Below are 14428 nucleotides of genomic sequence, written 5' to 3'. Positions count from 1 at the left end.
CTGCACCACAGCTCATGGCCACCAGATTCTTAACCCACTGAGTGAGGCCAGGGATTGAACCTGCAGCTTCATGGTTCCTAGTGGGATTTGTTCCTGCTGAGATATGACTGGAACTCGAACTTGGAGTGCAAATCTTTTTGAGTCGTAAAATCTACTTAGGTTACTGATCTCCCTTAGCTAGCTGTCAATACATAATACATGAATATCATATTCCAATGCATGTCTGGAATAATAAAGATAAAATCTTATCTGTGTATATGCTAAGATAGTGCATTTTCCTGTGTTTGAGTATCAGAAACAGATAAAATGGTTGTACTTCTGGGAAGATTACTACAGTTCTATACTGACACTTGGTCTGTAGCAGAAAATCTAACCTGCATGTTGCTTCTGAGAAGCTTGCCTGAGCTGGGCTCTTAACTCGAGGCAGTGGAGCAAACAGTCTGAGGCCAATTACATGCCATAGTTACGGGAGGGACCTCTAATTGGCATGTGTTCTCCTGTGGGATTCTCTAAGCTGTATTTATTCAGAAACTTTTACTTTGTTACATCTGATTTCCTGGGAGTTGATATGAACTACTGAATACTTCCTTCCTCTTGCGTTGGCATCATTTGGCGGGCTTAAATTATCTGTTGTATAATTAGTATGTATATCAAAGTACTTTGTAGTAACATCTCGTACCATTTTAAGTAGTGAAGAGGTATAAAATGATGACCTTAAGTTTATTGATGGTACTTTGGCATATACAGATGTGCTAAAGAAGGAAAACATTTTCTTAACATAACCGAGATTTTTACGTTCATAAGTGTCTTAGCCTGTTTGGTCTCTAACAAACCTACCATAGACTGGGTAACTTATAAACAGCAGAAATTTATTAAAAATTTTTTTTATTCCTTTTTGGGGCCACATCTGCAGCATATGGAAGTTCCCAGGCTAGGGGTCGAATCAGAGCTGCAGCTGCTGGCCTTTGCCATGGCTACAGCAACGTCAAACCCGAGCCGCGTCTGCAGTATATACTGAAGCTTGAAGCAATGCTAGATCCTTAACCCACTGAGTGAGGCCAGGGATTGAAACCACATCCTCATGGATACTAGTAGGGCTCTTAACCTTATGAGCCACAGTGGGAACTCCTAAACAGCAGAAATTTATTGCTTGCCATTCTGGAGGCTGGAAGTCCAAGATCGGGGCGCCATCATGGTTGGGTGAGGGCTTTCTGGTTGCAGGCTTCTAGCTGCGTCCCTCTCTGGTAGGGCTAGGGCTTTCTCTGGAGCCTCTTTTTTAAGGCACTAATCCCATTCATGAGGGTTCCACCTTAAGCATTTCCCAAAGGTCCCACCTACCATACCGTCACCTTTGAGGATTAGGATTTCAACACATGAATTTTGGGAGGACATAAACAGCCCAAAGCTATAAGTTATTGGACAATATCTTAGCCAAGGACCACAAGGATCATACCAGTGATGGTGCCTTATCTTGTTGCTGTTGCAGGTTACCCCCAAATAGGAAACTGAAACTATGTTTTGGTGTCGTTTATAACACCTTCACTTGGGTTACTCGGCAACTCTGAAGTCTTACATGGGATTGGTTATATCTATAATCTGGGATTACTCAATTGAAAATTCTGCCTTTGTACCACCCAAGGCTGGCTCAAAAGCCACAGCTCTTGCAGTGACTCTGGATTTCACCAGTAGTCCACACCTCAGTGAACTTCAGCATTTCAGACTCCTGCTTGAGAAGGCAGGAAAGAGTGCTTTTGTTTTTGTTTAAGGAAGCGTAGTCTAAACAGAACACAAATAAGGGTGTGGTACTTAATAATTTATTTTGGATTATAGCCTAAATAAAAGATCTGATTTGGTTGGCTACAGAAAAAATTCCATTGGTTTTTGAAAAAAATTTCAATGTGATTAGGTTTATGTGAATACATTTTTGTGTGGGTGGCCATAGACTTTATCCTTGATATATAGTTAGTCATTATGAGGCAATGTGCCTTTGACATAACTCAGTCAGCTCTATAAGGAAAAAATACCAAAAGGCTTGTAATATACTCCATATCAGGACTTTTCAGTATAGATAACATTTGATTTGGTATATGTGCCATTACCAATCCAACCAGTTCTTGAAATCCTTGTGACTCAGATATCCTGCTTGGGTTATTTCCAAATCCACTGGGTGAAAGGAAGGCAAGGATATATATATATATATATATATATATATCCACTCGAGATATATGTATATAAAATCTTTATATATAAGATATATATATAAAATCTTTCACTCAGAAAATGAATAAAAATTTTAAAAACACAAAAAAATTTTTGGGTCTTTTTAGGGCTGCACCCACAGCATATGGAAGTTCCCAGGCTAGGAGTCAAATTGGAGCTGCAGCTGCTGGTCTACACCACAGCTGCAGCAAGGCCAAGGATTGAACCTGAGTTCTCAAGGATACTAGTCGTGTTCTTAACCCACTGAGCCACAACAGGAATTCCCAGGTAAATTTTTTTTTTTGTCTTTTTAGGGCCGCACCCATGGCATATGGAGGTTCCCAGACTAGGGGTCAAATCAGAGCTGCAGCTGCCAGCCTATAACACAGCCACGGCAACTCAGGGTCCCAGCCATGTCTGTGATCTACACCACAGCTCTTGGCAATGCCAGATTCTCAACCCGCAGAGCAAGGCCAGGGATCAGGCCTGTGTCCTCATGGGTACTAGTCAGGTTTGTTAACCGCTGAGCCACGACAGGAACTCCTGACAAAAAAATTTTTGATAGACTTGACTTAAAAAAAAAAAAGAAGTAGTGATGATTAAATATGCACTTATTGTGCAGTCGCAGTGAATGCCTGGCTTGTAAAGTCTCAATACCCAATAACCAAAAAAATTAAAAATTGGATAATGATGTTGACCACAATGACCAGTTATGTCTGAAGCCTTTCAGAGTTCTATTTTATCACTGAACCAGGGGTTAAGAAATCTTGGTTTTAGGGAAGTTCCCGTCGTGGCTCAGTGGTGAATGAATCCAACTAGGAACCATGAGGTTGCAGGTTCGATCCCTGGCCTTGCTCAGTGGGTTAAGGATCCAGCATTGCCGTGAGTTGTGGTGTAGGTTACAGATGTGGCTCGGATCCTGTGTTGCTGTGGCTCTGGCGTAGGCCGGTGGCTACAGCTCCGATTCGACCGCTAGCCTGGGAACCTCCATATGCCGCGGGAGCAGCCCAAGAAAATGGCAAAAAGACAAAAAAAAAAAAAGAAAGACATCTTGGTTTTAGTCCTGGTTTTATCGCTAACTGACTTTGCCATATTGAGCATGGTGCTTTACCTCTGGGCACTGTTGGTCTTAGTGCATGTTGTAGGTTACATTGAGCGCTATGCTAAAGCCCTTATGTGGACTATCTCCTTTAGCCATCATTCCAAGCTATGTTCTTTAACTGTCTAGGATTAACAACTAGAACTCGGAGTTCCCATCATGGCTCAGCAGAAATGAATCTGACTAGCATTCATGAGGATGCAGGTTCAATTCCTGGCCTCACTCAGTGGGTTAAGTAAGGATCTGGTGTTGCCATGAGCTGTGGTGTAGGTCGCAGACGTGGCTTGGATCCCATGTGGCTGTGGCTATGGTGTGGGCCAGCAGCTCAGCTCCGATTCAACCCCTAGCCTGGGACTTCCATAATATGCTGTGGCTGTGGCCCTAAAAAGACAAAACAAAACAAAACTAGAACTCATAAGCAGCTTTTTGGTATTTTCCAAATTTTCTACAATAAATATATCTTTGATATTTATGCAGGAAAAAAGGCTTTTTTTTTGGGGGGGGACTTAGAATTAGAAGGAAATAAGAATTTTCTTCATTTGGGAAGGCTATAAAGTCTTCTAGTCCAGGGATTTTGGTGCCATGAAGCCCTGGAATACTCATTGATGAGTTTCCGAGGTTCTGAGATCGTATCTCTCTGAAATTGCAATCAGGGATAAATGTGCACATATCTTAGAAAGAACTTCTATGGTCAAAATTCATAGTCATTGCAAATTGCAAAAGGTTGACAGTTGGAAATGCAGACATTTGACTTTATAAAGATAAGTAAACAGATTATGGTTAGAATATCTGTTTTCAAAATTTAGTCATCCTAAAGTTCACCTTAGGGGAAAAGTAGGAGTTTATTCTTAGTTATGACATGTCAATTAAATTTTATTATTGTCTATGTATATGGCAGTATGTATTACTAAATATAAGAGTTTTGTTAAAACTGCTGTGAGTAGAAAATCTGTGTGATTGGAAAACAAATGAATATTACTGAAGGGTGTTTAACATCTGTTTTTAAATTTTAATAGGTTAACCATCTCCCCTGGGTGCTTAACAGTTCATTGAGCAAATTTTTTTTTTTTTGGTTGGGATCATGAAATTATAATGCTAAATGAATGAGGGGTGCACAGTGTGAATGTTGGTCATCATATTTCCTTGTGTCTGCTTCTCCAGTAGACGGTCATCACTTGTTATTGAAAGAACTCAGGAACATATTTATTTTTTTCTTTAAAATTTTGCTAAAGTTTAATCTTTCAGCTTTGTTAAAGTATAATTGACAAACTGTCATTGTATTTAAGGTGTTCATTGTGATCTCTTGATATACATTGTGAAATGATCCCCCCCCCAAATCTAGTTAATTAACCTCTCCATCACCTCACATTTATTTTGGGTTTGTATCTGGTGAAAACACTTAAGATCTACTACTCCTTAGCAAATTTCATAGAACCATGCTGTACATTAGGTCCCCAGAACTTACACATCTTATAAATGAAAGTTTGTACCATTTGATCAGCATCCCCCCACTTGTGCTATACCTCCAACCCCAGGCAGCCATCATTCTAGTTTCTGTTTCTATGAGTTCAACTTGTTTCGATTTCACAGGTAAGCGAGATTATACAGTATTTGTCTTTCTCTGTCTGACTTATTTCACTTAGCAGAATATCTATCCATGTGTCATAAATGCATGGTTTCTTTTTTTTTTTTTTTTTGGCCACACCCATGGCGTGTGGAAGTTCTAAGGCCAGGGATCAAACTTGCACTACAGATACAATACAACCTGAGCCACAGCAGTGACAACGCCAGATCTTTAACTTATTGGGACACCAGGGTTTCTTTTTTTTAGAAAAGCTTAATAATAATCCAGTGTGTGTGTGTGTGTGTGTGTGTGTATGACAGCTTCTTTATCCAGTCATCCATTGATGGACACTTAGGTTGTTTCCATTTCTTGGTAATTGTGAACAATGCTATAGTGAACATGGTGGTGCAGATATTTCTTTTGAGATTCTGATTTAATTTCTTTTGGATGTATATCCCCAGAAGTGGATTGCTGGATCATATGGTAGGTTTTTTTTTTTTTTTTTTTTTCCCCCAGTGTTTTGAGGAACTGCCTTGCTATTATCCAGAATGGTGCACCAATTTATAATCCCATTGACAGTGCACAGGAGGCACCCTTTAATAAGAGTATATCCTGTAATCACAAAACTAGCTTTGGAGCCAAAACTTAAAACCAAGGGCTAAGAGACATTGTTACCTGGTGAGTACTTGATAGAAGTGCATCTTAGGGAGTTCCCGTCATGGCTCAGTGGAAACGAATCTGATTAGGATTCATGAGGATGCAGGTTCCATCCCTGGCCTCGCTCAGTGGGGTAAGGATCTGGTGGTGCCATGAGCTGTGGTGTAGGTCGCAGACATAGCTCGGATCTGGCGTTGTAGCTGTGATGTAGGCCTGCAGCTACAGCTCTAATTCAACCCCTAGCCTGGGAGCCTCCATATGCTGTTGGCGTGGCCCTAAAAAGACCAAAAAAACCCCAAAGAAGTGCATCTTAGAAGTGATGAAAGCTTCTATACCTTTACAAAAGCAACTTTATAGGAGTAGAACATTTCCTTATTAACTACAAGAGCTCTTTTGATAGTAATTTTATACACCAATAATACTCTAGTAGCTTTTATTTCTTTGTTTTAAAGGCAAATTTATTTTTTATTAACCTCTTGCTTTATATCTATTCTCTACATTTGGAAGAAAATCCCCTCTACCGTCATGGTTTTTCTCCAAGTTTTATTGCAAAACAGAAAAATAAAAGGAAGGATGACAGAATAGGAGGAGGATTTTGTATTTCTTCCTAAGCCTGGTCTTTACTTGGTAATTTCTGAAGCCATCTAGAGAAACACATGAAGAGTCAACTTGAAAATCCTAATTTAAGCCAGTAGTGCACCTTTGCAATACAGTATGTCATGTTCATTGGGCTTCAGATCCAGCATTGCAGAAAGATCGTTAAGTTATGAGGTGCTCCTAAGTCTTCCAGTAAAGACATATTTAACTTTACTGCCAAGATTCAGAGATAGGATGTAATTAAATGAAGAGCATGTTCCTTATATATGTCAGTAATATAAGATCTTTAATATAATTAAAGATGTCAGTAGTAATAACCTACTGAATAGCCATAGCCTGTTCCTTAGTAAATGACTTGTCAGACTGCTGACTTCATCTGCAGTAAAAACTAAATGGTTTGGAGATACCTATGATCACTGAACTACTGTAATATTCCTCTTTAATTGATATTAAAAACCTGATCCAGATGTGGATTATATTGCTTCTATCTCTAAAACTATTTTATTATAAATCTTTCTGATTACGGGAACGCTGTGATTTAGACTCACGTTTCTAATCTCCTCTGAATCTGTCAAAGTTAAGCTATGGTTTGCCTTTCCCTGTTCCCTATAGGCTTGACAAAATCATCTTACTGGGGATACTAACTCTTCCTTCCTTTCTCTGAAACTGCAAACAAGGAGCTGAGTGCTTGATGCCAGAGCAGAGATTTAGAATACAAAGCAGAGTAGAAATGGAGAACAGAAGTCCTAATAATGGGGATTATAAAACAATAAATCCAGGATTGAGCTAAGTAACAGTTTAAACCAGTTAGAATTAGGAATTCCCGTTGGGCTCAGCAGTAACAAACCTGACTAGTATCAGTGAGGATGCGGGTTTAATCTCTGTCCTCACTCAGTGGGTTAAGAACATAGCATTGCCATGAACTTTGGCGTGGGTCGCAGATGTGGCTCAGATTCGGCATTGCTGTGGCTGTGGCTGTGGCTTAGACTGGCAGCTACAGCTCTGATTCAACCCCTAGCCTGGGAACGTCCATGTGCTACATGTGCAGCCCTAAAAAGACTGAAAATAAAATAAATAAACCAGTTAGAAATAGAGAAAGAAGCTATGAATTTGTAACTAGGTAGTATGAAGTATCCTAAAATCTCATCTTAGTATTTTAAATGCATTAACATTGGAAATATTAGAATGTATATTTTTTCAAATTTTAAATTGTAAAATACACAAAGCATAAACTTTACTGTACACTTTAAAGTATACAGTTCAGAGGTATTAAGTACCTTCATATTGTTGTGCAGCCTTCACCACCCTTCATCTCCAGAGCTCTCTTCATCTTGCAAAACTGAAACACTGTACCTACCCCCTAAACAATAATTCTCCATTCCTCCCTCCCCCAGCCCCTGGCAACCACCATTCTGCTTTTGGTCTCTGAATATCACTACTCTAGGTACCACAGTAAGTTCAATCATATAGTAATTTATTTTTTTGTGACTGTGATTATTCACTTAGCATAATGTCTTCAAGGTTCATCCAGATCGTAGCAAGTGTCAGAATTTCCTTTTTAAGGCTGAATGATATTCCATTGTATGTATAGACCATGTTTTGCTTATCCATTCATCCCTTGGTGAACACTTTGGTTGCCTCTGGGTTTTGTTTTGTTTTTTTGTTTTTTGTCTTTTGGGTGCCGCATTCCCAGCATGTGGAGGTTCCCAGCCTAGGGGCTGAATCAGAGCTGTAGCCTCTGGCCTACACCGCAACTCATGGCAACGCCAGATCCTTAACCCACTGAGCGAGGCCAGGGATCGAACCCACATCCTCATGGATACTAGTCGGGTTTGTTAACTGCTGAGCCACAATGGGAACTCCAGCTTCTGTATTTTAGCTAATGTGGATGTGCAAGTATCTCTTCAAGATCCTGCTTTCAGTTTTAGGGGGTATATACCCAGAAAAGGGATCACTCATTCATGTGGTAATTCTATTTTTAATTTTTTGAGGAACCGTCATTTTGTTTTCCTTAGTGCCTGTACCATTTTACACCCCTACAAACAGTACACAGGCATTCCAGTTAGAATGCATAATGTTTGAAGAGTAAAAAATTTTTTTCTGGTAGCAGTGGAGTGATTGGTTGAATTTCTCACATCAGTTGCCCTGGAAGTCCTAAGTATCATTGTTTACCTGGTGGCAACTCCCTGAATTGTAGCCATGGTATCCAGGAGAAATCAACTAACTGTTCTTTAGTAGTAGTTCCTTCTAAAGAATAAGAATACTCCACCCACCCCCATTTATAATATTAACATATTTTTAAAAACACCTGTTTTGATGGTAATTGATGGAAAAAATAGTGATTAAAAGCTACTACAAATTCATTGCTTTAAAAAATATATGTGGTAATCACTGTGGCATTTATAGACACTTGAACATATGCTAAACATTCATTTTACAGACAAATCCCTCACCTAGATTTGTGGACCCCAAGTTGTAGCCCAAGGCCTATAAGCTGAAATGACCTGGCTTGGAGATCCAGCTCTTAGAGAGTTAAAAAAGCTTTGATTCGGTTGACAGTCTTCAGTGCCTAAATAGTGTCCGACACAAAACAGTGGTGCTCAATATGTGTTTGTTGACAAAAATGAATGAATTGTCTCTGAAGCTCCTTGCAGGATACTCTTTGCTATTTTTGCCCCAACTAATTTCTAAAAAGTACCAAGCCTTCAGGCTTTCAGAGTTTTTCTGTTTACGGTAGAGTCTTTTTCTAAAAGATGTTTTCTTTCTTTTAATGTCCTCCCTTCCTTTGCTTTCCTGTTAGTTATGTAGGTTTATAATGTTAAGTAACATAATTTTGATGATCTCTGTGTGTTTATCATTTAATTGCATTGAAATGTTCAATATTGTTTCGAAACTTTGAGTCAGTGATTTTAGCTCTATTTGCTACTTGTTTTCTTGAGACAATTCATTCATTTGGTAATGTTTTCTTTTAAACTAACTAGCCAATTTCCTTGGTCCCCGCCCCCCAATGCTTCTCAGATGACATGAATATAGTAACAGCTCCATCTTATGGACCTTTAGGGTATTGCTTGTGAAAACTTTTAAAGTTCTGATTTATTTGTGGCCAGATAGTTCATTTTAACACCCAAGGCAAGGTGCTAGTTAGACGCAGCTCTCGAAAACTTACAATGAATGGAATGAAATTTAATCAAAGGTTGGTCCTGAGGTTTCCTACAATGTGTTATGTTTTCTAAAACCATCCAGTGATGACTTAACAGAGCAGTTTATTCTGTTCCGGATTTAAATAATGTCTCCATACTTTGTAGTTTTTTATGTTATATCAAGTAAGCATCAGAAGGCTTAGAGCAGAAACTGGAATACTTTAGTCTCCCTCAGTTTGACCAAGTACTTAAATACTTTATTTATATTCAAGTTTTAGCCTCTTGAATATAAATCTGTGTAGCTTTCTGCTTGGCTAAAGTAGCAACAGGGTAATTATTGTCTGGGAACCTTTAACCTATTCCCTTGTAGTTTATCAGTCCTTTTTTTTTAAATGTAAAATAGCAAAGAAGTAATTCTAACAAATGTGTAACTAAGTGATTTTAATTTTAAGTCAACTTTTTAAAATAAGCATTTTATAAAAGTAATGGCAGATTTGGTTTCATGTGTACCCTTTGTAAAGTTATATTTCTTGGCAAAAATAATTTCCTGACTATTTAAATCTCAGTTTTATTAAAAAAAATTTTTTTTGGCCATGCCTACATCATATAGAAGTTCCAGGCCAGAGATCGAACCCATGCCATAGCAATAACCAGAGCTACAGCAGTGGCAATACTGGATCTTTAACCCACTGAGCCACCAAGGAACTCCTAAAGCTTACTTTTAATTAGAGAACCTATTTCAAGTTGATATTTGACTGTGGTGTGCAAAAGGAGATGACAAAATGGGATTTTTCTTTAATTGCATTTTTAAATAGTAAGCATGACAGTTTTTAAATACATCATCCAATTTCAAGTAGTCAGTTTAAGGCTGTAAATTAATTACAGTGGAACTGCCATTGGTTAAGTTTTTTTTTTTTAAGATATTTTTGAAAGATAATATTGTATCTTCAGTTCAAACTTATAATCTTTCTGAGGAGTGCTTGATTTTCAAAAACAGCCAAGTGGAGTTCCCGTCGTGGCTCAGTGGAGACCCATCTGACTAGTATCCATGAGGATGAAGGTTCAATCCCTGGCCTCATTCAGTGGGTTAAGGATCCGGTGTTGCGGTGAGCGATGGTATAGGTCACAGACTCAGCTCGGCTCTGGTGTGGCTGTGGCTGTAGTGTGGGGCAGCGGCTATAGCTCTGGTTCAGCTGCTAGCCCAGAAACCTCCATTTGCTGCAGGTGCGGCCCTAAAAAGACAAAGGGAAAAAAAGACCCAAAAAAGCGAAATTGAAAATTTATTTTAAAAAACACAAAAAAGAAAAAAGAAAAACAGCCAAATTGGGGGAATAATGTGGGTTAGCTGATTGATTTTTGTCTTTCAGGCTAAAAAATAAAGTGTGATAAATAAATTAAACTGATTTGGGGTTTTTCTTATACACCACCTTTGAAACAGAAGATCCAAGAACATTTTGAGTAATTGCATTGTCACTGGAAGAAATGCATAGCCTTTGGAGATGGCTGCTTTGAAGATGGCCTTCCTCAGAGATACAAGTTCTACTATGAAAAAAAAAAACAAAAAAAAAACAAGTTCTGCTCTGTTTAAAATTTTCATTTCTCTTTGGAAACATCCTTTCCACACTACCTTCCTAACATTTAAAAAAATTTTTGCAGTTTTTTCCTTTGTAGGGCCACACCTGCAGCATATGGAAGTTCCCAGGCCAGGGGTTGAATTGGAGCTGCAGCTTCCAGCCTATGCCACAGCCACACCAGATCCTTAACCCACTGATCAAGGTCAGGGATCAAACCCACAATCTCATGGATAGTAACAACGGGAACTCCATCTCCTAACATTTGATTGTGAAAAACTTACTATATCCATTAAAACAAACAAAAAATTTAAAGATTATACAGTGAATGATCGTATACTCACCACTTTGATTCAACAGTTATCTTTCTATATTTACTTTCTTTCTTTTCCATCAGTCTACTTTATATGCTGATGCATTTTGTTAAAAACCCTTGACTTCAAAGATTTGATACAATGAACAGTTTAATTTGGGAAGAACTGGGGCATGCTCTTTGAAGTAAGACAACAAGTTAGCTCCCATGCCCATCTCACCTTCTCTGTGTGTTTCAGGATGTGTTCCACATGGTGGTTGAAGTACCACGCTGGTCAAATGCAAAGATGGAGGTATGTGTCACCTTTGATAGTCAGGTGTAGGATGTTAGTTTTGATCTGGCTGCACTGATTTGCTCAAGAGTTAAACAGCTAAAGTTCAAGGTTTTCCTCTGTCTAATCCCAGTCTGTTTTCCAGGTGTATCCCCCCATGGCCTGCCAGTCTTCCCTTTGTGCTCCAACTGAATTTAACCATTTATTATTTGCAGGTGTGCTACAGACTTTCCTTCCCCAAACCTTTGCTTTTGGCATTCCCAAAGCCTAGAATTCCCTGTTGTTCTTCTGTCCTCAACACCCCCCCCCCCGCCCTTTGTTTTAAGGGCTCCACCTGTGGCATATGGAGGTTCCCAGGCTAGGGGTCAAATGGGAGCTGCAGCTGCCGTCCCGTCCCGTCTACACCACAGTCACACCAGTGCCAGATCTGAGCCACATCTGTAACCTACACCACAGCTCATGCAACACCAGATCTTTAATCCACTGAGCAAGGCCAGGGTTTGAACCCACATCCTCACGGTTAATAGTTGGGTTTGTTTCTGCTGAGCCACAATGGGAACTCCTGTCCTCTTCCCTTTAATTGTATCTTTGACTCCTCCATGTAGTCAGCAGACTTTCTCCAGTCACCTCGGCCACAAAGAGTTTTATTTGTTTCTGTCACATTTTGTTAATTTATTCCTGATGACACCTAAGAGCTTTGGCTTTTTGTTATGGATATTTGTAACATTTTTTAATCACTTCAGTTTTTTGGCAGTAGCAACACTTCGCATGTAATAGACAGTCAAATATTTGAATAATTTTAAATGCTTTAAAGGAAAACTGAAGTTAGATACTTTCTCAAATGTTGGGATTTATTCTAGCTGATTTTAGTTTTTGCTTTCTAGAATTACAAAGTGTTCTTTTCCCCTTCTTAAACATATCAAGTAAGTTTTCCATTTAAAGACTGATTATGAAGAAATTTTTATATCAAATTATAAAAGTGTTAGGATAAAAATATGTCATTAAGTGGAACTAGGGAGTGTGCATTTCATAATTTATGCAAATATACAGTGATTTGAACCTTTTAGTTTTTTTTTTTCTTTTTAGGGCTGCAGCTGCGGCATATGGAAGTTCCCAGGCTAGGAGTTGCAGCTGTCAGCCTGCACCACAGCCACAGCAATACTGGATCTGAGCCACATCTGCAACCTACACATCTGTGAGCTATGCTGCAGCTTGTGGCAATACTGGATCCTTAACCCACTGAGTGAGCCAGGGATCGAACCCACATCCTCATGGATACTAGTCGGGTTCTTAACCCACTGGGCCACATCAGGAACTCCTAATTTTTAATTTTTTATTATTAAAGTATAGTTGATTTACAGTGTCATGCCAATTTCTGCTGTGCAGCAAAGTGACTCAGTTATGTATACATTCTTTTTTTTTTTTTTTAATTTTTTAGGGCTGCACCCACGGTATATGGAAGGTACCAGGCTAGGGGTCGAATTGGAGCTACAGCTGCCGGCCTACACCATAGCCATGGCAACACTAGATCCTTAACCCACTGAGTGAGCCAGGGATCAAACCCACAACCTCATGGTTCCTAGTCAGATTCATTTCTGCTGGGCCACAACGGGAACTCCAATACATTCTTTTTTTTTAATGTATTCTTTTCCATCATGGTCTACCCCAGGAGATTGGATAGAGTTCCCTGTGCTATACAGTAGGACCTCATTGCTTACCCACTTTAAATGTAAGAGTTTGCATCTACTAACCCCAAACTCCCACTCCATTCCACTCCCTCCTCTCCCCTTTGGTAACCACAAGTCTGTTCTCTATGTCTGTGAGTCTGTTTCTGTTTTGTAGATAGGTTCCCTTGTGCCATATTTTAGGTTCCACATGTAAGTGATAATGATTTCAGAATCTTTAATTTCAGATTGCTACAAAGGACCCTTTAAACCCAATTAAGCAAGATGTGAAAAAGGGAAAACTCCGTTATGTTGCAAATTTGTTCCCTTATAAAGGATATATTTGGAACTATGGTGCCATCCCTCAGGTATGTCTCTGTGGAAACTTACTTTTTAGCTTACACAAATTTAACCTATTACTGCCGGTCAAAAAGACTGAGACACCCTCAAAAAGTTTTTGTTATAGTAGATTAAACATAAGGGGTAATTAACTCATGTTAATACTTCCTCAGATAACTTATTTTCAGGATGAATTAAAAGGTAAATATTTTAGTGTTTAAATTCACATTTGAAAGTTTGTTCTTTTCTGAAATATTTCTTTTTTATATGGACTAGTTATAAACTACACAGTTCTTTCTTTACAGAATCAGTGGCAAATTAAGGAAGACCGTGTAGACTAGTGCTTAAAAGCACTGCTTTTTGGCACCGCACAGACTAGGGTTCAAATCCCAGGTTTGCCACTTGCTAGCTTACCTGCCTTGCCTCTGCTTCTTCCTTCCTGAAATGTTGCTGTTTCCCCCTGAGATACTATAAGTACACAGCTCATGTGGCGCTTTGAAAAATAAAGCATTGAGTACCTGGCTCATGTCGGTTCCAACAGCTGTTGAATTTTATCTTTATGGTCCTAGTCCTTCTTCTCTGTGCTAAGCTCTTTGTGGTAAAGTAATAATGGGGATTCTGTTTTCCTAAATAGTCAGCCTTTGAGGAGGGGCATGTCTGCACTGTCGGCCAACTTACCCCCAACACAAAACCAGTGTGTAGTAGGTTCTTATCTAATCGAATGAAAGATCACTAGAATTATGTCTATTACGAGTCAGTGTAGATTTAATTCTGGTTTGGCTAAGCTAGTGCTGTGACACTTAGAATTCCTAAATGGATTTAAATGAAATATTCAATTAGTTTTCTTTCCATTGATAAAGGGTTTGTTTTTATTGACCATTAAGTCTATTAAGTGGAATCTACTATGAAACAGTCCACAGGTTACCAAAACATAGGTCAAATTCATCTAACTTGCCAGGTCATCATAAAGTTGTTTGCTTTCATTATAGCACTTCACCTTGTGCTTCAATTGAT

At 39.0% G+C, this 14428-nt stretch overlaps 1 protein-coding gene across 1 annotated transcript in view; it reads left to right on the top strand.

Moving 5' to 3' along the window:
- PPA1 (inorganic pyrophosphatase 1) overlaps positions 1-14428 on the top strand; it is a 34951-nt gene that overhangs the window by 4192 nt on the left and 16331 nt on the right. Inside the window, exons 3-4 of the mRNA XM_047761504.1 lie at positions 11379-11432; positions 13324-13443. Coding sequence (XP_047617460.1) covers positions 11379-11432; positions 13324-13443 — 174 coding nt within the window. The remainder of the gene's footprint in view (positions 1-11378; positions 11433-13323; positions 13444-14428) is intronic.

This window comes from Phacochoerus africanus, chromosome 15 (assembly GCF_016906955.1).
Source record: "Phacochoerus africanus isolate WHEZ1 chromosome 15, ROS_Pafr_v1, whole genome shotgun sequence".
NCBI lineage: Eukaryota > Metazoa > Chordata > Mammalia > Artiodactyla > Suidae > Phacochoerus > Phacochoerus africanus.
This window is presented reverse-complemented; position numbering and strand designations above follow the sequence as displayed.